At 46.5% G+C, this 22,291-nt stretch overlaps 1 protein-coding gene across 1 annotated transcript in view; it reads right to left on the reverse strand.

The window, feature by feature from the left end:
• The window catches only part of cacna1c (calcium channel, voltage-dependent, L type, alpha 1C subunit), a 98,325-nt gene extending 77,659 nt beyond the window's left edge, over window positions 1–20,666 (reverse strand). The window contains exons 1-4 of the mRNA XM_038978064.1: window positions 20,618–20,666; window positions 20,072–20,186; window positions 6,788–6,814; window positions 3,853–4,013 (exon numbers count right to left, since the gene is read on the reverse strand). Of these exons, the coding sequence (XP_038833992.1) occupies window positions 3,853–4,013; window positions 6,788–6,814; window positions 20,072–20,186; window positions 20,618–20,666 (352 nt within the window). The remainder of the gene's footprint in view (window positions 1–3,852; window positions 4,014–6,787; window positions 6,815–20,071; window positions 20,187–20,617) is intronic.
• Window positions 20,667–22,291: the final 1,625 nt, after the last annotated feature.

Genomic DNA, 22,291 nt, shown 5'->3' on the forward strand with positions numbered 1-22,291 from the left:
TGTCGGAGGAAACACCGTTCAACTGACATCGAGGTCAGCCTGCAGGCACCCGGCCCGCCACAAGGAGTCGCTAGAGAGAGATGAGCCAAGGAAAGCCAAACCCTACCCTAACCCGGACAATGCTGGCCCAATGGGACTCCCGGCCACGGCCAGTTGTGGCACAGCCCGGGAATAAACCCGGGTCTGTAGTAACGCCTCTAGCACTGCAATACAGTGCTTTAGACCGCTGCGCCACTCGGGAGGCCCAGAATACTAACTTTTAAAAGTGAGATTTTCACTGGACAATTACTTTAGGATTAGTGAGGTGTAGAAACCAACAGCTTATTGGATAAAGGAGAGAGGTGAATAGAAGGAGGACAGAAAGGAGAAAGACTAAATAACAGAGATTATATAATAAAGATATTTTGGCTCCTCTGAGGAAAGAGGAAGAGAAATTAAAACAAAGAATTGAACAACAAATCTGTGAAGAATGTGAGTTGGTGAGCAGTGTTGTTAGCAGGATAATAAGACCAGTTCAGAAGTAATCCAAACATATCTCTGAACCATCATGGCTCCCTCCACTCGTGTATGTGAATAATAATATTTTATATAAATGATGTGACAGATGTTATTCTGTGTTGTTGTCTCTGTACCTTGGGACTACTTGGGATGTACCAATGGCAGGAAACTCTGTTTGTGTCCCAGTCAGGAGAAATAAACTCTTGTTATTGAGTTGTTTAAGACCAGTGATTGTATTATAGTACTATATGTACCAGATAATGTACAATACACTACGGTGCTGAGATAATGAAATAACATGAGCTGGAACTTGAGCTGCTGTTGTTGTGTCAGTACCTTGGTCCTCTGTGAGCCAGTCAGCCTGTTAGTGTATTCTGAAGGTGGTATTGATGTGTCAGTACCTTGGTCCTCTGTGAGCCAGTCAGCCTGTTTATGGTGCTCTGAAGGTGGTATTGATGTGTCAGTACCTTGGTCCTCTGTGAGCCAGTCAGCCTGTTAGTGTGTTCTGAAGGTGGTATTGATGTGTCAGTACCTTGGTCCTCTGTGAGCCAGTCAGCCTGTTTAGTGTGTTCTGAAGGTGGTATTGTTGTGTCAGTACCTTGGTCCTCTGTGAACCAGTCAGCCTGTTAGTGTGTTCTGAAGGTGGTATTGATGTGTCAGCACCTTGGTCCTCTGTGAGCCAGTCAGCCTGTTTATGGTGCTCTGAAGGTGGTATTGATGTGTCAGCACCTTGGTCCTCTGTGAGCCAGTCAGCCTGTTTAGTGTGTTCTGAAGGTGGTATTGATGTGTCAGTACCTTGGTCCTCTGTGAGCCAGTCAGCCTGTTAGTGTGTTCTGAAGGTGGTATTGATGTGTCAGTACCTTGGTCCTCTGTGAACCAGTCAGCCTGTTTAGTGTGTTCTGAAGGTGGTATTGATGTGTCAGTACCTTGGTCCTCTGTGAGCCAGTCAGCCTGTTTATGGTGCTCTGAAGGTGGTATTGATGTGTCAGTACCTTGGTCCTCTGTGAGCCAGTCAGCCTGTTAGTGTGTTCTGAAGGTGGTATTGATGTGTCAGTACCTTGGTCCTCTGTGAACCAGTCAGCCTGTTTATGGTGCTCTGAAGGTGGTATTGATGTGTCAGTACCTTGGTCCTCTGTGAGCCAGTCAGCCTGTTTAGTGTGTTCTGAAGGTGGTATTGATGTGTCAGTACCTTGGGCCTCTGTGAGCCAGTCAGCCTGTTTATGGTGCTCTGAAGGTGGTATTGATGTGTCAGTACCTTGGTCCTCTGTGAGCCAGTCAGCCTGTTTATGGTGCTCTGAAGGTGGTATTGATGTGTCAGTACCTTGGTCCTCTGTGAGCCAGTCAGCCTGTTAGTGTGTTCTGAAGGTGGTATTGATGTGTCAGTACCTTGGTCCTCTGTGAGCCAGTCAGCCTGTTTAGTGTGTTCTGAAGGTGGTATTGATGTGTCAGTACCTTGGTCCTCTGTGAGCCAGTCAGCCTGTTTAGTGTGTTCTGAAGGTGGTATTGTTGTGTCAGTACCTTGGTCCTCTGTGAGCCAGTCAGCCTGTTTAGTGTGTTCTGAAGGTGGTATTGATGTGTCAGTACCTTGGTCCTCTGTGAGCCAGTCAGCCTGTTAGTGTGTTCTGAAGGTGGTATTGATGTGTCAGTACCTTGGTCCTCTGTGAACCAGTCAGCCTGTTAGTGTATTCTGAAGGTGGTATTGATGTGTCAGCACCTTGGTCCTCTGTGAGCCAGTCAGCCTGTTAGTGTGTTCTGAAGGTGGTATTGATGTGTCAGTACCTTGGTCCTCTGTGAACCAGTCAGCCTGTTAGTGTGTTCTGAAGGTGGTATTGATGTGTCAGCACCTTGGTCCTCTGTGAGCCAGTCAGCCTGTTAGTGTGTTCTGAAGGTGGTATTGATGTGTCAGTACCTTGGTCCTCTGTGAACCAGTCAGCCTGTTAGTGTGTTCTGAAGGTGGTATTGATGTGTCAGCACCTTGGTCCTCTGTGAGCCAGTCAGCCTGTTAGTGTGTTCTGAAGGTGGTATTGATGTGTCAGTACCTTGGGCATCTGTGAGCCAGTCAGCCTGTTTATGGTGCTCTGAAGGTGGTATTGATGTGTCAGTACCTTGGGCCTCTGTGAGCCAGTCAGCCTGTTAGTGTGTTCTGAAGGTGGTATTGATGTGTCAGTACCTTGGTCCTCTGTGAGCCAGTCAGCCTGTTTAGTGTGTTCTGAAGGTGGTATTGATGTGTCAGCACCTTGGTCCTCTGTGAGCCAGTCAGCCTGTTTAGTGTGTTCTGAAGGTGGTATTGATGTGTCAGTACCTTGGTCCTCTGTGAGCCAGTCAGCCTGTTTATGGTGCTCTGAAGGTGGTATTGATGTGTCAGTACCTTGGTCCTCTGTGAGCCAGTCAGCCTGTTAGTGTGTTCTGAAGGTGGTATTGATGTGTCAGTACCTTGGTCCTCTGTGAACCAGTCAGCCTGTTTATGGTGCTCTGAAGGTGGTATTGATGTGTCAGTACCTTGGTCCTCTGTGAGCCAGTCAGCCTGTTAGTGTGTTCTGAAGGTGGTATTGATGTGTCAGTACCTTGGTCCTCTGTGAGCCAGTCAGCCTGTTTAGTGTGTTCTGAAGGTGGTATTGATGTGTCAGTACCTTGGTCCTCTGTGAGCCAGTCAGCCTGTTTAGTGTGTTCTGAAGGTGGTATTGATGTGTCAGTACCTTGGTCCTCTGTGAGCCAGTCAGCCTGTTTATGGTGCTCTGAAGGTGGTATTGATGTGTCAGTACCTTGGTCCTCTGTGAGCCAGTCAGCCTGTTAGTGTGTTCTGAAGGTGGTATTGATGTGTCAGTACCTTGGTCCTCTGTGAACCAGTCAGCCTGTTTATGGTGCTCTGAAGGTGGTATTGATGTGTCAGTACCTTGGTCCTCTGTGAGCCAGTCAGCCTGTTTAGTGTGTTCTGAAGGTGGTATTGATGTGTCAGTACCTTGGGCCTCTGTGAGCCAGTCAGCCTGTTAGTGTGTTCTGAAGGTGGTATTGATGTGTCAGTACCTTGGTCCTCTGTGAACCAGTCAGCCTGTTTATGGTGCTCTGAAGGTGGTATTGATGTGTCAGTACCTTGGTCCTCTGTGAGCCAGTCAGCCTGTTTAGTGTATTCTGAAGGTGGTATTGATGTGTCAGTACCTTGGTCCTCTGTGAGCCAGTCAGCCTGTTTAGTGTGTTCTGAAGGTGGTATTGATGTGTCAGTACCTTGGTCCTCTGTGAACCAGTCAGCCTGTTAAGTGTATTCTGAAGGTGGTATTGATGTGTCAGTACCTTGGTCCTCTGTGAACCAGTCAGCCTGTTTAGTGTGTTCTGAAGGTGGTATTGATGTGTCAGTACCTTGGGCATCTGTGAGCCAGTCAGCCTGTTTATGGTGCTCTGAAGCGATGGTTAGAGTGTTGAGGAAGACTAGGAAGATCACCAGCCAATAGAACACGCTGGATTTGACCCCCGCTCGACACTTACGACGACACAGACGGTTCCACCGCCGCGAGTACCGACTGTAGGAAGGGAGAGAGAGAGAGAGAGAGAGAGAGAGAGAGAGAGAGAGAGAGAGAGAGAGAGAGAGAGAGAGAGAGAGAGAGAGAGAGAGAGAGAGAGAGAGAGAGAGAAAAAGGAGAGAGGGGGAGAAAGACAGAGGGAAAAAGAGAGGGGGGAGAGAAAGAGGAGAGGAAGAGGAGAGGAAAAGGAAGGGGAAAGATGGAGAAGAGAGGAAAAAGAAGAGGAAGATGAGAAGAAGAGAGGAGGAAGAGGAGAGGAAGAAGAGAGGAAGAAGAGAGGAAGGGAAGAGGAGAGGAAGAGGAGATGAAGAGGAAGAGGAGAGGAAGAGAGGAGGAAGAGCACAGGAAGAGAGGAGGAAGAGGAGAGGAAGAAGAGAGGAAGGAAAGAGGAGAGGAAAAGGAGGGAAGAGGAGAGGAGAGCAAGAGGAGATGAAGAGGAAGAGGAAGATGACAGGAAGAAGAGCAATATTTTCTCAGTTTCAGTAACTGAACCAATGATCATGACATGCAGCAGTGCAGCAGGCTGGAGAACGTTGGATTGTGTCTTGAAACAGAGCAGGGAGTCAGTCTCTCAGGGGAGGGATGAGGAGTAGAGAGGAGAGGAGATGTGAAGGGGACATTAGGCAGCGGTTCAACTAAGACCAACAGGTGGTTTCGAGCCCACTGTCTCCTGACATGATTCATAAGAGTGTGTAGAGCACTAATGTTACACCAGAGATAGATAACATAACAGCAATGGACAGAATAACACTGGCTACATCCCACATGGTACCCTATTCCCTATGTAGGGCACTACTTTTGACCAGGGCCCATAAAAGCAGTGCACAATGTAGGGAATAGGGTGCCATTTGGGACACAGCCACTGAAAACAATAACAGGCTATCTGAGAAGTGTCTGGCAAGGGACCAATAGGGACCTCACCTGGAAGATAAATGAATTGTCATTAATTCTATCACGCATTCTATTGGCTCCGCAACTTCAGCTTTGGGAAAGAATCTTTATTCTGGAACCTTCCCTGATTGTGATTGTCATGGAAACTACAGGTACATGATTCTGTGTCGGCATGTCATGGCACACATTGATAGAGGCACAAGGAACAAGGTGCACATCACATGGGACACAAAAATGTGTTAAACAAATCTAAATATATTTTAGATTTTAGATTCTTCAAAGTAGCCACCCTTTGCCTTGATGACGGCTTTGCACATTCTTGGCATTTTCTCAACCAGCTTCACCTGGAATGCTTTTCCAACAGTCATATGCTGAGAACTTGTTGGCTGCTTTTCCTTCACTCTGAGGTCTAACTCATCCCAAACCATCTCAATTGGGTTGAGGTCGGGTGATTGTGGAGGCCAGGCCATCTGATGCAGCACTCCATCACTCTCCTTCTTGGTCAAATAGCCCTTACACAGCCTGGCGGTGTGTTGGGTCATTGTCCTGTTGAAAAAACAATGAAAGTCCCACTAAGCGCAAACCAGATAGGATGGCATATCACTGCAGAATGCTGTGGTAGCCATGCTGGTTAAGTGTGCCTTGAATTCTAAATAAATCACTGACAGTGTCACCAGCAAAGCACCACCACACCATCACACCACCCCCTCCATGCTTCACGGTGGGAACCACACACGCGGAGATTATCCATCTCACAAAGACACGGCGCTTGGAACCAACAATCTCAAATTTGGACTCATCAGACCAAAGGACAGATTTCCACCGGTCTAATGTCCATTGCTCATGTTTCTTGGCCCAAGCAGGTCTCTTCTGAACAGTTGATGTTGAGATGTGTCTGTTACTTGAACTCTGTGAAGCATTTATTTGGGCTACAATTTCTGAGGCTGGTAACTGGGTCTTCCTTTCCTGTGGCAGTCCTTATTTAGAGCCAGTTTTATCATAGTGTTTGATGGTTTTTGCGACTGCACTTGAAGAAAATGTCAAAGTTCTTGAAATATTCCGGATTGACTGACTTTCATGTCTTAAAGTAATGGTGGACTGTCATTTCGCTTTGCTTCTTTGAGCTGTTCTTGCCATAATATGGACTTGGTCTTTTACCAAATAGGGCTATCTTCTGTATACCACCCCTACCTTGTCACAACACAACTGATTGGCTCAAACGCATTAAGAAGGAAAGAAATTCCACAACTTAACTTTGAACAAGGCACACCTGTTAAATGAAATGCATTCCAGGTGACTACCTCATGAAGCTGGTTGAGAGAATGCCAAGAGTGTGCAAAGCTGTCAAGGCAAAGGGTGGCTACTTTGAAGAATCTCAAATATAAAATATATTTAGATTTGTTTAGCACTTTTTGGGGTTATTTCATAGTTTTGATATCTTCACTATTATTCTACAATGTAGAAAATAGTAAAATAAAAAAAACCCTTGAATGAGTAGGTGTGTCCAAACTTTTTGTTTGGACTGGTACTGTACACACGCACGCACGCACACTCACACAGGTCCATCCAGCAGCCAGAAGGGATGAAAAAAAGAAAGAAAGAAAGAGAAAGAGAGAGAGAGAGAGAGAGAGAGAGAGAGAGAGAGAGAGAGAGAGAGAGAGAGAGAGAGAGAGAGAGAGAGAGAGAGAGAGAGAGAGAGAGAGAGAGAGAAAGAGAGAGAGAGAGAGAGAGAGAGAGAGAGAGAGAGAGAGAGAGAGAGAGAGAGAGAGAAAGAAATAAAGAAAGAAAGAAAGAAAGAGAGAGAGAAAGAGAGAAGGAAAGAAAGAGAGAAAGAAAGAAAGAAAGGGAGGAGTCAGCGATGTGATGACATCACATGTACTAACCTGAACTTGGATTTGGAGATTCTATTTCTGGAAGGAAAAACAGAATGGATTATACATACAGAACATACTGAACAAACATAACGAAGCACAAGACAACATGACAACATGGACCACAGGTGTCTCAGGGACGAAGAGGGGAGGAGAGGAGAGGTGAGAAAGAGGGAGGAGAGGAGAGGTGAGAAGGAGGGAGAAGAGGTGAGAAGATGAGAGGAGGTCTTTATAGATTCCTTTCTATCTTGGTCTGGTCATGTCCTGACTGGCAGATTCAGCTACTGTTAGTACTATCACCATATGTTACCAGATTCAGCTACTGTTAGTACTATCACCATATGTTACCAGATTCAGCTACTGTTAGTACTATCACCATATGTTACCAGATTCAGCTACTGTTAGTACTATCACCATATGTTACCAGATTCAGCTACTGTTAGTACTATCACCATATGTTACCAGATTCAGCTACTGTTAGTACTATCACCATATGTTACCAGATTCAGTTACTGTTAGTACTATCACCATATGTTACCAGATTCAGCTACTGTTAGTACTATCACCATATGTTACCAGATTCAGCTACTGTTAGTACTATCACCATATGTTACCAGATTCAGCTACTGTTAGTACTATCACCATATGTTACCAGATTCAGCTACTGTTAGTACTATCACCATATGTTACCAGATTCAGCTACTGTTAGTACTATCACCATATGTTACCAGATTCAGCTACTGTTAGTACTATCACCATATGTTACCAGATTCAGCTACTGTTAGTACTATCACCATATGTTACCAGATTCAGCTACTGTTAGTACTATCACCATATGTTACCAGATTCAGCTACTGTTAGTACTATCACCATATGTTACCAGATTCAGCTACTGTTAGTACTATCACCATATGTTACCAGAGATCCTGCTGGTGTGTATGGCTCATATAGTTCACTACTATATGCAAGCTCTGGTCTAAAGTAGTGCACTATATAGGGACTAGGGCTCTGGTCTAAAGTAGTGCACTATATAGGGAATAGGGCTCTGGTCTAAAGTAGTGCACTATATAGGGAATAGGGTGGCTTGGGCGTCATTTTAGACCAGCCTAGTTGTTTCTGTCTCAACAGCAATGCTAGTGTGTGTAATAGTAGCACTGCTGTGTTTTAGTGGGACTGGACAGTGTTCGTGATAGATACAGCTCTGTTTCAGTGGGACTGGACAGTGTGTGTAATAGTAGCACTGCTGTGTTTTAGTGGGACTGGACAGTGTTCGTGATAGATACAGCTCTGTTTCAGTGGGACTGGACAGTGTTTGTGATAGATACAGCTCTGTTTCAGTGGGACTGGACAGTGTTTGTGATAGATACAGCCATGTGTTTCAGTGGGACTGGACAGTGTTTGTGATAGATACAGCTCTGTTTCAGTGGGACTGGACAGTGTTTGTGATAGATACAGCTCTGTTTCAGTGGGACTGGACAGTGTTTGTGATAGATACAGCTCTGTTTCAGTGGGACTGGACAGTGTTTGTGATAGATACAGCCATGTGTTTCAGTGGGACTGGACAGTGTTTGTGATAGATACAGCTCTGTTTCAGTGGGACTGGACAGTGTTTGTGATAGATACAGCTCTGTTTCAGTGGGACTGGACAGTGTTTGTGATAGATACAGCTCTGTTTCAGTGGGACTGGACAGTGTTTGTGATAGATACAGCTCTGTTTCAGTGGGACTGGACAGTGTTTGTGATAGATACAGCTCTGTTTCAGTGGGACTGGACAGTGTTTGTGATAGATACAGCTCTGTTTCAGTGGGACTGGACAGTGTTTGTGATAGATACAGCCATGTGTTTCAGTGGGACTGGACAGTGTTTGTGATAGATACAGCTCTGTTTCAGTGGGACTGGACAGTGTTTGTGATAGATACAGCTCTGTTTCAGTGGGACTGGACAGTGTTTGTGATAGATACAGCCATGTGTTTCAGTGGGACTGGACAGTGTTCGTGATAGATACAGCTCTGTTTCAGTGGGACTGGACAGTGTTCGTGATAGATACAGCTCTGTTTCAGTGGGACTGGACAGTGTTCGTGATAGATACAGCCATGTGTTTCAGTGGGACTGGACAGTGTTTGTGATAGATACAGCCATGTGTTTCAGTGGGACTGGACAGTGTTTGTGATAGATACAGCTCTGTTTCAGTGGGACTGGACAGTGTTTGTGATAGATACAGCCATGTGTTTCAGTGGGACTGGACAGTGTTTGTGATAGATACAGCTCTGTTTCAGTGGGACTGGACAGTGTTTGTGATAGATACAGCTCTGTTTCAGTGGGACTGGACAGTGTTCGTGATAGATACAGCTCTGTTTCAGTGGGACTGGACAGTGTTTGTGATAGATACAGCTCTGTTTCAGTGGGACTGGACAGTGTTTGTGATAGATACAGCCATGTGTTTCAGTGGGACTGGGCAGTGTTCGTGATAGATACAGCTCTGTTTCAGTGGGACTGGACAGTGTTTGTGATAGATACAGCTCTGTTTCAGTGGGACTGGACAGTGTTTGTGATAGATACAGCTCTGTTTCAGTGGGACTGGACAGTGTTTGTGATAGATACAGCCATGTGTCCTGGCCTGGAGACAGATCAGTTGGCACCATCTCTGACTCTAACATGCTGAAGAGGCATTATGGGAATAGATATCCTCTATCAGGGCCATTGATGACCATTTCTGAAAGAGCAATTGTGTGTGAATGGTACTACGGTCCTGGTGCACTGAACCGTATACGCTCATCTAAAGTACCCAGAGGCCTGCTAGCTGGACAGAGACAAGCATCAGTCACTTTTTACTGGCCAGGCTAGTGTGTGTGTGTGTGTGTGTGTGTGTGTGTGTGTGTGTGTGTGTGTGTGTGTGTGTGTGTGTGTGTGTGTGTGTGTGTGTGTGTGTGTGTGTGTGTGTGTGTGTGTGTGTGTGTGTGTATCCACTTCCGTAAGTGAGTTTGTGTGTGTACCTGCTTCCGCATGGCTGTGTGTTTGACAAAGCGGTAGTGCGGGGCCAGTCGGCCATTAGAGAGGTGCTGTCAGACACAGCCCATTACACCCCATTCATTTCCCCTGTCCCCCTTCAGCCCACCATCAAACCACTGGCCCCAGATCAGCCTTGACAGACACAGTGCCTGTACAAACTGCACTGCAATGTTAGTGTCAACTGACCCAAGATCAGAAGTTAACAGAACCAACATAACCAGAACAAATGGTAGAAAAACAAGCTGTCAGGTGTAATATGAACTTCCCTCTCAGGATGTATCACAAACAAGTTGTCTTTTTACACTCACTGTCCCAAATGGAACCATAAATGTCTAATAATCTAGTGCACTACATAGGTAATAGGGTGCCATTTGGGATGAACACACCCTGCTACACCTCCTTCCTGGTAACTGTGAGAGTTGAGTCCTCCTGTACCTCCTTCCTGGTAACTGTGAGAGTTAAGCCCTCCTACACCTCCATCCTGGTAACACTGTCTGAGAGTTGAGCCCTCCTACACCTCCTTCCTGGTAACTGTGAGAGTTGAGCCCTCCTGTACCTCCTTCCTGGTAACTGTGAGAGTTAAGCCCTCCTGTACCTCCTTCCTGGTAACTGTGAGAGTTGAGCCCTCCTACACCTCCTTCCTGGTAACTGTGAGAGTTGAGCCCTCCTGTACCTCCTTCCTGGTAACTGTGAGAGTTGAGCCCTCCTACACCTCCATCCTGGTAACACTGTCTGAGAGTTGAGCCCTCCTACACCTCCTTCCTGGTAACTGTGAGAGTTGAGCCCTCCTGTACCTCCTTCCTGGTAACTGTGAGAGTTAAGCCCTCCTACACCTCCTTCCTGGTAACTGTGAGAGTTAAGCCCTCCTACACCTCCATCCTGGTAACACTGTCTGAGAGTTGAGCCCTCCTACACCTCCTTCCTGGTAACTGTGAGAGTTGAGTCCTCCTGTACCTCCTTCCTGGTAACTGTGAGAGTTGAGCCCTCCTGTACCTCCTTCCTGGTAACTGTGAGAGTTGAGCCCTCCTGTACCTCCTTTCTGGTACTGTGAGAGTTAAGCCCTCCTGTACCTCCTTCCTGGTACTGTGAGAGTTGAGTCCTCCTGTACCTCCTTCCTGGTAACTGTGAGAGTTAAGGCCCTCCTACACCTCCATCCTGGTACACTGTCTGAGAGTTGAGCCCTCCTACACCTCCTTCCTGGTAACTGTGAGAGTTGAGTCCTCCTGTACCTCCTTCCTGGTAACTGTGAGAGTTAAGCCCTCCTGTACCTCCTTCCTGGTAACTGTGAGAGTTAAGCCCTCCTGTACCTCCTTCCTGGTAACTGTGAGAGTTAAGCCCTCCTGTACCTCCTTCCTGGTAACTGTGAGAGTTGAGCCCTCCTACAACCTCCATCCTGGTAACACTGTCTGAGAGTTGAGCCCTCCTACACCTCCTTCCTGGTAACTGTGAGAGTTGAGTCCTCCTGTACCTCCTTCCTGGTAACTGTGAGAGTTAGCCCTCCTACACCTCCTTTCTGGTAACTGTGAGAGTTAAGCCCATGATGAACAGGATCAGGTTGGTAATAAAGATGTGGATAAAAAGTTACACCATCTTTATGGCACAAACCCTTAACCTTGGAGAGGTAGGGAGGAGGGGGGGAGGAGGAGGAGGGAGGAGGGGATGGAGGGGAGGGAGGGGAGGGGAGGGAGGGAGGAGGGGAGGTAAAGAGGAGGGAGGGAGGAGGAGGAGGTAGGGAGGATGGGAGAGGGAGGAGGGAGGAGGGGTAGGGAGGAGGGAGGGAGGAGGGATGGAAGGGTAGGGAGGGGGAGGGATGGGGGAGGGAGGGGGAGGAAGGAGGGGTGGAGGAGGGAGGAGGGGGGGGAGGGAGGAGGGGGAGAGGGAGGGAGGGAGGAGGAGGGGAGGGAGGGAGGGAGGGGATGGAGGTGACGGATAGGGAGGAGGGATGGATGGGAGGGAGGGAGGAGGGGGAGAGGGAGGGAGGAGAGAGGGAGGAGGGAGGGAGGGGAGAGGAGGAGGGATGAGGGAGGGGAGGCATGGAGAACAGAGGTAAAGTGGGGGAGGAGGGAGCAGAGAATGAAGGGAGGGAGGAGGGCGGGAAGGAGGATGAAGGGAGGGAGCAGGAGGAGGAGGGCGGGAGGGAGGGAGGAGGGACGGAGGAGGAGAGGGAGGGGGGGGTAGGAAGGGAGGGAGGAGGAGGGAGGAGGGGAGGGAGGAGGGGGGAGGGAGGGAGGAGGGAGGAGGGTAGGGGAGGGAGGGATGGAGGGATGGAGGGGAGGAGGAAGGAGGAGGGGGGAGGGAGAGGGGGAGAGGAGGGAGGGAGGGAGGGAAGGGAGGAGGGGAGGGGGGAGGGAGGGGGCTGGAGGGAGGAGGAGGAAGGAAGAGAGGCGGGAGGGGAGGGAGGAGGGAGGAGGGGGAGCGGGAGGACGGGAGGGAGGAGGGAGGAAGAAGGGAGGAGGGGGAAGGGGGGAGGCGAGGAGGCGGGAGGGAGGAGGGAGGGAGGGAGAGGGAAGAGGGGGGAGAGGGAGGGAGAGGAGGGAGGGAGGAGGGAGTAGGGGGATAAGGAAGGGAGGGAGGGAGGGAGGGGGAGGGCAGGGAGGAGGGTGAAAGAGGGAGGGATGCAGGAGGGAAGGAGGGAGGAGGGGAGGGAGGAGGGTGAGAGGGAGGAAGGGAAGGGAGGGAGGGAGGAGGAAGAGGGGAGGTAGGAAAGGGTGGGAGGGGAGAGGGGAGGAGGAGGAGGAGGGGAGAGAGGGAAGGGAGGGAGGGAGGGAGGGAGGAGAAGGGAGGAGGAGGTAGGAGGGGAGGGAAGAGGGAGGGAGGAGGGAGGGAGAGGGAGGAAGGGAGTGAGGAGGATGGAGGGAGGAGGAGGGAGGGGGGAGGAGGGGAGGAGAGGGTGAGAGGGAGGAGAGGGAAGGGAGGAGGGAGGGAAGGGAGGGAGGGAGGGAGGGGAGGGGAGGGAGAGGAGGGGGAAAGGGAGGAGGGAGGGAGGGGTGAGAGGGAGGGAGGAGGGAGGAAGGGAGGGAGGGAAGGGATGAGGGGATGGAGGAGGGAGGAATGGAGGGCGGGAGGAGGAGGGAGAAGGAGGGATGGAGGGAGGAGGAGGGATGGAGGAGGGAGTAAGGAGTAGGAAGGGATGGAGAAGGAGGGAGGAAGGAAGGAGGGAGGAAAAGGGGTGATGGACAAGCAAAAAGAAATGTGATCAATAGATCAGGGCACAGAGAGATCAGAGAGAACCCTAATCCTACAACATTTCAATCATTTACAACACTCTTATCCAGAGCGACTTACAGAAGCATTCATTTTCGTGCTGGTCTCCGTGGGAATCCGACCCACAACCCTGGCATGGCAAGTGCCATTCTCATACCAAGTGAGCCACACGGAACAGCATACAACAGACAGACAACAGACATCTGACATCAGACAGACCACCGCATCAGACCAACATCAGACATCAGACAGACATCAGACAGCCACAGACAGACAGACATCATACAGACAGTCATCAGCAACATCAGACAGACAGACTCAGCTCGACATCAGCCAGCATCAGACAGACAGACATCCAGACAGACAGACAGGACACAGACAGACATCAACAGACATCAGCCAGACATCAGACAGACATCAGCCAGACATCAGACAGACAGACATCAGACAGAACAGACTCAGACAGACGACATCAGCCAGACATTCAGCCAGACAATCAGACAGCAACATCAGACAGACAGACCAGACATCAGCCAGACTCAGCCAGACAATCAGCCAGACATCAGGCCCGACATCACCAGCTGGTGTGTGTTTTAGGGACCCTCTCATAGACTCCACCTGCTTCTCTCAGTATATTTTGTGGGGTGAACTGGGTCCCTCTTGACGTGTGGTGTTGGCTGAGATGAAGAAAGCCCGGGCCTCAGGCAGGGAATAGCCTTCTCCTTCATCTGTCATGTCAGACAGGGGCCGAGGCCGTGGGCCCACCGGCATCTCAGTCTCCTCATCCTCTCCTACAAAGGCCAAGCAGGAGAGAAGAGGGAGAACAGGAGGAGAAGAGGAGAGGAGAGAGAGAAAGTGTTAGAGATGGAGGAGTTGGTCAGTTATGTTGAGAAATAGTTGAATGAGCTGTTTATAAATGAACCTGGTATAGTTATTTCAGTTTGTTATTGTAGTTACACCATACTATAACAATTACCCACAATTCATCAGTAAAAAAGTTAAAAGCCATATGAATTTTAACTTTTTCATTTATCTACAAACGTGAACACCTGGATTGGTAAGGCAACAGTACACACAAAACAGCAACAACACCCCCTCACACAACATTCTAACATCAACACCCCCTCACACAACATTCTAACATCAACACCCCCTCACACAACATTCTAACATCAACACCCCCTCACACAACATTCTAACATCAACACCCCCTCACTCAACATTCTAACATCAAAACCCCCTCACACAACATTCTAACATCAACACCCCCTCACAACAACATTCTAACACAACACACCATCATCAACAACATTCTAACATCAACACCCCCTCACACAACATTCTAACATCAAAACCCCCTCAGACAACATTCTAACATCAAAACCCCCCCACACAACATTCTAACATCAACACCCCCTCACACAACATTCTAACGATCAAACACCCCCTCACTCAACGATATTAATTTTTTTTTTTTTCTTTTTCTAACATCAAACCCCCTCACACACTTCTAACATCACACCCCCTCACACAACATTTCTAAACAACAATACACCCCCTCACACACCTTCTAACATCAAACCCTGCCTCAACAACATTCTAACATCAAACCCCCTCAACAACATTCAACATCAACACCCCCTCCACAACATTCTAACAACAATACCCCTCACACAACTTCTAACATCAACACCCCCTCACCAACATTCTAACATCAACACCCCCTCACACAACATTCTAACATCAACACCCCCTCACTCAACATTCTAACATCAACACCCCCTCACTCAACATTCTAACATCAAAACCCCCTCACACAACATTCTAACATCAACACCCCCTCACACAACATTCTAACAACAATACACCCCCTCACACAACATTCTAACATCAACACCCCCTCACACAACATTCTAACATCAACACCCCATCACACAACATTCTAACAACAATACACCCCCTCACACAACATCTAACATCACACCCCCTCACACAACATTCTAACATCAACACCCCATCACCACATTCTAACATCAACACACCCCTCACACAACATTCTAACATCAACACACCCCTCACTCACATTCTAACATCAATACCCCCCTCACACAACATTTCTAACTCAACACACCATCACACACATTCTAACATCAACACACCATACCAACATTCTAACCTCAACCCCCTCACACAACTTCTAAACATCAACACACCCCCCCACACAACATTCCAACATCAACACACCCCCTCAGACAACATTCTAGCATCAACACCCCCTCAGACCAACATTCTAACATCAAAAACCCCCTCAGACAACATTCTAACAACAATACCACCCCCTCACTACAACATTCTACACAACACACCCCCTCACACAACCATTCTAACATCAACACCACCCCACAGCAACATTCTAACGGCAACCCCCCCTCACACAACATTCTAACATCAACACCCCCTCACACAACATTCTAACATCAACACCCCCTCACACAACATTCTAACATCAATACACCCCCTCACTCAACATTCTAACATCAATACACCCCCTCACACAACATTCTAACATCAACACCCCCTCACTCAACATTCTAACATCAACACGGCCCTCCACAACATTCTAACATCAACACCCCCTCAATCAACATTCGAACATCACACCCCCTCACTCAACTTCTAACTCAAAACCCCCTCACACAACATTCTAAATCACACCCCCTCACACACACATCTGAACAACAATACACCCCCTCACACAACATTCTAACATCACCACCCCCTCACACATACATTCTAACAAAACATATACAGCCCCCTCATCACAACATTCTGACTCAACAACCCCGCACTCAACATTCTAACATCACACACCCTCACACAACATTCTCAACATCAACACCCCCGTCACACAACATTCTAACATCACACACACCCCCTACACTCAACATTCTAACATCACACCCCTCACCCAACATTCTAACATCAACACCCCCATCACACAACCATTCTAACATCATTACACCCCCTCACACAACATTCTAACATCAACACCCCTCACACAACATTCTAACATCATTACACCCCCTCACACAACATTCTAACATCAACACCCCCTCACACAACATTCTAACATCAACACCCCCTCACACAACATTCTAACATCAACACCCCCTCACACAACATTCTAACATCAACACCCCCTCACACAACATTCTAACATCAACACCCCCTCACACAACATTCTAACATCATTACACCCCCTCACACACTTCTAACATCACACCCCCTCACACAACATTCCTAACACATTACCCCCCCTCACACAACATTCTAACCATCAACACCCCCTCACACAACTTCTAACCAGCAACCCCTTCACAAAAACATTCTAACATCAACACCCCCTCACTCAACATTCAACTCAACACCCCCTCACACAACATTCTAACATCAACACCCCTCACACAACATTCTAACATCATTACACCCCCTCACACAACATTCTAGCATCAACACCCCCTCACACAACATTCTAACATCATTACACCCCTCACACAACATTCTAACATCATTACCCCCCTCGGCCCACAACATTCTACCCTCATTACACCCCCTCCCACACATTCTAACATCATTACACCCCATCACACAACATTCGAGCATCAAACCCCCTCACAAACATTTCAACTCAACACCCCCTCACTCCCACATTCTAACATCAACACCCCCTCTACCAACATTCTAACATCAACACCCCCTCACACAACATTCTAACATCAAACACCCCCTCACCCACATTCTAACATCAACACCCCCTCACCGCATTCTAGGCATCAACACCCCCTCACACAACATTCTAACAGCAAACACACCCTCACACAACTTCTACATCAACACCCCCTTACCACGATTCTAACATCAACACCCCCTCACACAACATTCTAACATCAACACACCCCCTCACACCACATCTAACATCAACCCCTCTCACACAACATTCCTAACATCAACAACCCCTCACCAACAGTCTAACATCCATTACACCCCCTCACACAACATTCTAACATCAACCCCCTCACACAACATTCTAACATCAACACCCCCTCACACAACATTCTAACATCAACACCCCCTCAGACACAACATTCCTAACTTCACACCCCCTCACTCACATTCTAACATCCAACACCCCCTCACCAACATTCTAGCATCAACACCCCCTCACACAACTTCTAACATCAACACACCCTCACACACTTCTAACAATCAACACCCCCTTACACAACATTCTAACATCAACACCCCCGCACACAACATTCTACATCAACACACCCCTCACGACAATTGCCTAACATCAACACCCCCTCACACAACATTCTAACATCAACACACCCTCACACAACATTCTAACATCAACACACCCCCTCACACAACATTCTAACATCAACACCCCCTCACACAACATTCTAACATCAACACCCCCACACACAGCTACATCATTACACCCCCTCACACACATTCTAACATCAACACCGCCCTCAGACAACATTCTAACATCAACACCCCGCTCACACAACAGTCTAACATCAACACCCCTCACCCAACATTCTACATCCACACCCCCTCCACACAACATTCTAACATCAACACCCCCTCCCTCAACATTCTAACATCAACACCCCTCACCCAACATTCTAACATCGACGGGGCAAAAGCACAGCAACAAAAGAGAGAGAGAACGCAGAACAACTTAATGTTGTGAATGTCCTGATTTGAGTGGGAAGTCTCTTAATGTTTTAGAGGAGAGATGAGATTATTTGGTTCTCTGCTCTGCTTGTTGTCCGGTGTGGTTCAAGCCCTAGGAGGTCCGGCTTACTTTTTATCCCGGTACATTGGTACCTGGAAAATCATTAGCTGGATACGGGTTTCTTCTCTTCATTCACATCTACTTGTACTCATCAATGTTTGATCTTTCAACCACAGTAACACGGCTCCACATCACTCAATACTGACAGAACTAGTGACACTAGGAAACACCATGCCACCTGTTGAGAGTAGACGTGTTTTCACAATGACGATTAGACTGATACTAACTAACCAAACATATTTTATGTGTTGATCTTGTAAGTGAAGTATTGACTTGACCTAGATAATAATAGCTTACAACCTTGTGTCTCCAGTCCGGAGGACAGGTGTTGTCTAACGAGACAGGTATATCTAACGAGACAGGTGTATCTAACAAGGACCGGTGTGTCTAACGAAGGACAGGTGTGTCTAACGAGAACATTGTGTCTAACGAGGACAGGTTTGTCCTAACAAGGACATGTGTTTCTAACAAGGACAAAAAAAAAGGTGTGTCTAACGAGGAACAGGTATATCCCCAGGAAACAGGTGGTTCTAACCAGGAAACAGGGTATATCTAACAAGGACAGATGGTGTCTAACAAGGACAAGTGTGTCTAACGAGGAAGGTATATCTAACATGGACATGTATATCTAACGAGGACAGGTATATCTAGCGAGAGGACAGGTATATACTAACAAAGGACAGGTGTCGTCTAACGAGAACAGGTGAGGTCTAACGAGAACAGGTGTGCAGAGTACAGGAGTTGTCCTAACGAGGACAGGTGTTGGTCTAACGAGGACAGGTATATCTAAAAGGACAGGTCTGGGTGTCTAACCGAGGACAGGGTTTGTGTCTATCGAGGACAGGTATATCTACAAGGCATGTATATCTACGAGGACAGGTATATCTAGCGAGGACAGTATTAATATACAAGGAACAGTTCCTTGTGTCTTAACGAGGACAGGTATATCTAACGAGGACAGGTATATCTAACAAGGACAGGTATATCTAACAAAGGACAGGTATATCTAACAAGGAACAGGTATATCTAACAAGGACAGAGTGAATCTAAACGCCAGGGGACAGGTATATCTAACGAGGACAGGTATATCTAACAAGGACAGGTACTCTAACAAGGGACAGGTATATCTAACAAGGGACTAGGTATATCTAACAAGGACAGGTCATATCTAATCGGAAGGGTAGCATAGTGGTTTAGAGCGTTGGGCTAGTAACCGACAAGGTTGCAATTCAAATCCCCGAGCTGACAAGGTACAAATCTGTCGTTCTGCCATCTGAACAAGGCAGTTAACCCACTGTTTCCTAGGCAGTCTTGAAAATAAAGAGTTGTCTTACTGACTTGCCTAGTTAATAAAAAATAAAAATAAATAAAAAAGGTTAAATGTAAGTCGCTCTGGATAAGAGCGTCTGCTAAATGACGTAAATGTAAATGCAAATCTATCTAACGAGGACAGGTATATCTAACGAGGACAGGTGTATCAAACGAGGACAGGTATATCTAACAAGGACAGGTGTGTCTAACAAGGACATGTGTATATAACGAGGACAGGTATATCTAACGAGAACAGGTGTGTCTAACAAGGACAGGTGTATCTACTGAGGACAGGTGTGTCTAACGAGGACAGGTGTGTCTAACGAGGACAGGTGTGTCTAACGAGGGCAGGTGTTCTTACAGGACAGGTGTATCTAAGAGGACAGGTGTGTCTAACGAGGACAGGGTTGTCCCTATACGAGGACAGGTGTGTCTAAACGAGGACACGGTGTGTCTAACGGGGACGGTTGTTTTAACGAGGAATTGTGTGTCTAACGAGGACAGGTGTTATCTACGAGGACAGGTTTCTAACGAGGGACAGGTGCGTACTAACTAGGATGGTGTGTCTAATGAGGACAGGTGTGTTCTAACGAGGACAGGTGTTTCTAACAAGAACATGTGTTGCTCTAACGAGGACAGGTGTCTGAGACCATACCTTAGGTGGCATTGAGTGTCTCTCGTCTGCGGTGATGGACTTCAGCTCATCTTCTCCTCCTTCTTCTCTTCTGCCTCGAATAATCGGGGGCTTTACGTTGACATGACGTTTCTCCGGACTGCCATTCTGTGTCGGAATGGAGCAAAAACCACTCAGGCATACACACTTGATGGATGTGGAGGCACGCACGCAACGCACGCCGCACACACACACACACACACCACACACACACAACATCATGCCAAATTACCTGGCCAGCTTCTTCCTATCTTCTCCTCCTCCTCCTCCTTCTGTGCTAGACGTCAGACTCTCAGCATCAGCCAGGTTGTCCACTGGCGAGGCCAAGAAGACATTCAGGGAGATATCTGTCAGGGAGGTGGAGTCAAAGAAGTGGAGTATCGGCTTCAGATAGTAAACAATGAAGTGTCAGCTGATCACTCACAATGTAGATAAACATAAAATAAAACACCTGGGTGACATGCCTGAGTGACGAGTTGAGTTTGACAACAAACAACCAACCCTGATACTTGAGTAGTCTGGAATCCAAACTGAATATCACTCTGTTTCACCTGATAGGTTTGGATTTCAGGCTACTCCTAGTCATTGAGGAAACATCTGAGATACCATACCATTGGTAATTACAATGACTGGGTTGACAGGGTAACAATCATCTGCTGATGGTTCTGGATTTAAAGCCTCATGGTCCCCTGTCAGTGTGAAAGACCCCGACACACCATCGTTCTTGACACAGGAATACAGTTTCCACAATGAACAGGATGATGAAGTAGATACAGACTAGCATCCCTGGAAGGACGCTCCTCGTAGGCCATGATGCCGTCATACATCACCGAGTTCCAGTCCCTCACCTGTCAGGATCTGAGAACACACACAGGAACAACAGATGAAGGAGGATAACACTACAACATCAATAACCATTCACCATAGACAACAACTATTCACCATAGACAACAACTATTCACCATATACACCTTTACAATAGACAACAACTATTCACCATAGACAACAATTATTCACCACAGACAACACTATTCACAATAGACAGCAACTATTCACCATAGACACAACAACTATTCACCTAACAACAACTATTCACCATAGACAACACTTTCACATAGACAACACTATTTACATAGACAACAACTATTCACCATAGACAGCAACATATTCACCATAGACAACAAACTATTCACCATAGACAACCTATCACATAGACAACACTATTCACCATAGACAGAACTATTCACCTAGACAACAACTATTCACCATAGACAACAACTATTCACCATAGACAACAAGAAGTTACACGCTACTCTATTGACTGGACCTTGAGAATATAGTAAATAGACTAGAGTATAAATAAGTACAGTAGACTATAGTATAATAAAGTACGTAGACTATAATAGAGTAAAGTAGAGTATAATAGAGTATAGTAGAGTACAGTAGACTATAGTATGATAAAGTACAGTAGACTATAATAGAGTACAGTAGAGTATAATAGAGTACAGTACAGTAGACTACAGTATAATAGAGTACAGTATACTATAGTATAATAGAGTACAGTAGACTACAGTATAATAGAGTTCAGTAGAGTAGACTAGAGTACAATAGAGTACAGTAGACTAGAGTATAAAATAGTACAGTAGACTAAACTAGAGTATAATATAGTACAGTAGAGTAGACTAGAGTATAATAGAGTACAGTAGACTAGAGTATAATAGAGTACAGTAGACTAGAGTATAAAGAGTACAGTAGACTAAACTAGAGTATAATAGAGTTCAGTAGAGTAATAAGTATAAATAGCTACAGTAGACTAAAAGAGTATAATAGAGTTCAGTAGAGTAGACTAGAGTAAAAGAGTACAGTAGACTAAACTATACTATAATAGAGTACAGTAGACTAGACTGGAGTATATAATAGTACAGTAGACTACAGTACAATAGAGTACAGTAGACTATAATAGAGTACAGTAGAGTAGACTGCAGTATAATAAAGTACAGTAGAGTAGACTACAGTATAATAGAGTACAGTAGACTAGACTATAATAAAGTACAGTAGAGTAGACTACAGTATAATAGAGTACAGTAGACTAGACTATAATAGAGTACAGTAGACTAGACTGGAGTATAATAAAGTACAGTAGAGTAGACTACAGTATAATAGAGTACAGTAGACTAGACTATAATAAAGTACAGTAGAGTTGACTACAGTATAATAGAGTACAGTAGAGTTGACTACAGTATAATAGAGTACAGTAGAGTAAACTACAGTATAATATAGTACAGTAGAGTAAACTACAGTATAATAGAGTACAGTAGACTAGACTATAATAGAGTACAGTAGACTAGACTATAATAGAGTACAGTAGAGTAAACTAGAGTATAATATCGTACAGTACAGTAAAATGGAGTATAATAAAGTACAGTAGAGTAAACTAGAGTATAATATCGTA

Source organism: Salvelinus namaycush, chromosome 38 (genome assembly GCF_016432855.1).
Source record: "Salvelinus namaycush isolate Seneca chromosome 38, SaNama_1.0, whole genome shotgun sequence".
Lineage (NCBI taxonomy): Eukaryota > Metazoa > Chordata > Actinopteri > Salmoniformes > Salmonidae > Salvelinus > Salvelinus namaycush.